This window comes from Anneissia japonica, unplaced genomic scaffold (assembly GCF_011630105.1).
Source record: "Anneissia japonica isolate Jap-2015-1 unplaced genomic scaffold, ASM1163010v1 scaffold1867_len6667_cov131, whole genome shotgun sequence".
NCBI classification, from domain to species: Eukaryota; Metazoa; Echinodermata; class Crinoidea; order Comatulida; family Comatulidae; genus Anneissia; species Anneissia japonica.
The window spans coordinates 1-3,259 of record NW_022710525.1 but is presented as its reverse complement, the minus strand read 5'-3'; the positions used below and the strand labels follow the sequence as shown (position 1 = coordinate 3,259).

Sequence of the window (3,259 nt, the reverse complement as noted above, 5' to 3'; positions counted from 1 at the left end):
CTGAATTGTCACTTACTGATACATTCCAATATAGAGTTGAATATGGCTGACCCGGATCGGTTAATGCTACATCAATGTCATCAGGACATTGTAACATAGGTTTTCCAGTATCTGCAAAATGTGTAACATTTCAAAATGTCATAAACTGTTGATAGTGCTCTTTATAATGTTTATAGATTCTAATCATTTTCAAACACACCAAACTGCAGATGTTGACTTTGTGTAATGTATAAAAAAATTGTAAAACCCCTTTACCTCGGACAGTTATTGTGAAGGAACAGTTGTCTGTATTTCCAAATACGTCTGTAATAACATAGTTTAATGTTGTCATGCCAACGGGAAACGCATATCCAAGTACATCAAAAAAGTACTCTGTATTAGAACCTGACAATACAAGGTCATATATAGAATCTGTGTTGTCTGAGTAGTTGACTGACCAGCTGACCTCTGCTACGGCTGATCCCTCATCAGTAGGTACATCAACGTTACTTGGGCACAAAATACTTGGATTTTCTACATCTGAACATCAACAGAAGTGTAAGACGTATTATAATCGCTTAGAATTTTCCTATTACATTAACGTATATTAATTATTGACCAAACGCTGTAACACAACTAGATATGACTGTATCAGAAAAAAAAAGATTAGTCTACAAAATAACAGCTATTAGAATTGTTCAAATACATTTTTATTATGATAAAAATCTGCCTACCAATTACAGAAACATAAAATACACATTCTGCAGTATTGCCGTGCACATCCTCAGCTTCGCATGATACATTCTGTCGTTCAATTGGCCAGATGACGTCAAACCTGTCACCAGATACTCTGCTACAATTCCATGTCACACTCCCTGAATTGTCACTTACTGATACATTCCAATATACAGTTGAATATGGCTGACCTGGATCAGTTAATGCTAAATTAATGTCATTGGGACATTTTAACATGGGTTCTCCAGTATCTACAAAAGATTAACATTTTAAAATGCCATTTAACTGTTAATAGTTTGCCGATTTATTTCATATGTTTATGGATTCAAATTGTTTTAAAACATATCAAACTGTAGATGTTGCCTTTGTCGTAATGTAGGCCTATTTAATAAAATATTGACTTGTATTAACCCCCTACCTCGGACAGTTATTGTGAAGGAACAGTTGTCTGTGTTTCCAAATGCGTCTGTAACAACATAGTATAATGTTGTCATACCAACAGGAAATGCTTGTCCAGATTCGTTGTACTCTGTACCAGAGCCTGACACTATTACTTCATATATAGAATCTGTGTTGTCCGTGACATTGACTGACCAGCTGACCACAGCTACAGCTGACCCATCATCATTAGGTACATCAATGCTACTTGGACATGAAACACTTGGATTTTCTTCATCTGAAAAGCAACAGAAATGTAAGAATATTATAATCGCTCAGAATTTTTCTATTAACAATAACGTAGAATCATTATTGGCCAAATGCTGTAATGCAAACTAGATATGACTATGTAAGAATATAAAATGGTAGAGGCCTATAAAAAAAAAACAGCTATTAAGATTGTTTAAATATATTTCTACTATTAACAAACTCTGCCTACCAATTACAGTAATATAAAATACACATTCTGCAGTATTGCCATGCACATCCTCAGCTTCGCATGATACATTCTGTCGTTCAATTGGCCAAATGACGTCAAACCTGTCACCAGATACTCTACTACAATTCCGTGTCACACTCCCTGAATTGTCACTTACTGATACATTCCAATATAGAGTTGAATATGGCTGACCCGGATCGGTTAATGCTACATCAATGTCATCAGGACATTGTAACATAGGTTTTCCAGTATCTGCAAAATGTGTAACATTTCAAAATGTCATAAACTGTTGATGTAACTGTTTTATAATGTTTATAGATTCTAATCGTTTTCAAACATACCAAACTGCAGATGTTGACTTTGTGTAATGTATAAAAAAAATTGTAAAACCCCTTTACCTCGGACAGTTATTGTGAAGGAACAGTTGTCTGTATTTCCAAATACGTCTGTAATAACATAGTTTAATGTTGTCGTGCCAACGGAAAACGCATATCCAAGTACATCAAAAATGTACTCTGTATTAGAACCTGACAATACCAGGTCATATATAGAATCTGTGTTGTCTGAGTAGTTGACTGACCAGCTGACCACTGCTATGGCTGATCCCTCATCAGTAGGTACATCAACGTTACTTGGGCACAAAATACTTGGATTTTCTACATCTGAACATCAACAGAAGTGCAAGACGTATTATAATCGCTTAGAATTTTCCTATTACATTAACGTATATTAATTATTGACCAAACGCTGTAACACAACTAGATATGACTATATCAGAAAAAAAAAAGATTAGTCTACAAAATAACAGCTATTAGAATTGTTCAAATACATTTTTATTATGATAAAAATCTGCCTACCAATTACAGTAACATAAAATACACATTCTGCAGTATTGCCATGCACATCCTCAGCTTCGCATGATACATTCTGTCGTTCAATTGGCCAAATGACGTCAAACCTGTCACCAGATACTCTGCTACAATTCCATGTCACACTCCCTGAATTGTCACTTACTGATATATTCCAATATACTGTCGAATATGGCTGACCCGGATTGGTTAATGCTATATCAATATCATCGGGACATTGTAACATAGGTTCTTCAGTATCTACATAATATATAACATTTTAAAATATTGGCAGCCTTTCACACATGTTTCATTTTTTGATACACTTGATTTTAAATAATTTCCAAACATATGTCAAACTGTAGATGTTGCTTTATTGTAAAATATTCTAATGAAACATTGACCTGTATATATCATCCTTACCACTGACAGTTACTGTGAAGGAACAGTTGTCTGCGTTATCAAATGCATCTGTAACAACATAGTCTAATGTTGTCGTGCCAACAGGAAATGCGTGTCCAGATTCGTTGTACTCTGTACCAGAGCCTGACACTATTACTTCATATATAGAATCTGTGTTGTCCGTGACATTGACTGACCAGCTGACTACAGCTACAGCTGACCCATCATCATTAGGTACATCAAAGCTACTTGGACACAAAACACTTGGATTTTCCTTATCTAAAGTGATATATAATCAATAACGACACAGTCAAATTAATGTTGATCAACTCTTTAAGCCAACCAAGTTAATATTATAATGTATTTAACGTACCATAATATAGCAATGCATGGCAAACAGTATGCCTATCTTTAGACC

At 34.8% G+C, this 3,259-nt stretch overlaps 1 protein-coding gene across 1 annotated transcript in view; it reads right to left on the bottom strand.

Moving 5' to 3' along the window:
* The window catches only part of LOC117106997 (hyalin-like), a gene marked incomplete at its 3' end in the record, with an annotated part of 6,453 nt that extends 3,218 nt beyond the window's left edge, over positions 1 to 3,235 (bottom strand). Inside the window, exons 1-5 of the mRNA XM_033248511.1 lie at positions 2,863 to 3,235; positions 2,449 to 2,700; positions 1,990 to 2,253; positions 1,592 to 1,843; positions 1,133 to 1,390 (exon numbers count right to left, since the gene is read on the bottom strand). Of these exons, the coding sequence (XP_033104402.1) occupies positions 1,133 to 1,390; positions 1,592 to 1,843; positions 1,990 to 2,253; positions 2,449 to 2,686 (1,012 nt within the window). The remainder of the gene's footprint in view (positions 1 to 1,132; positions 1,391 to 1,591; positions 1,844 to 1,989; positions 2,254 to 2,448; positions 2,701 to 2,862) is intronic.
* Between the last annotated feature and the right edge of the window lie 24 nt (positions 3,236 to 3,259).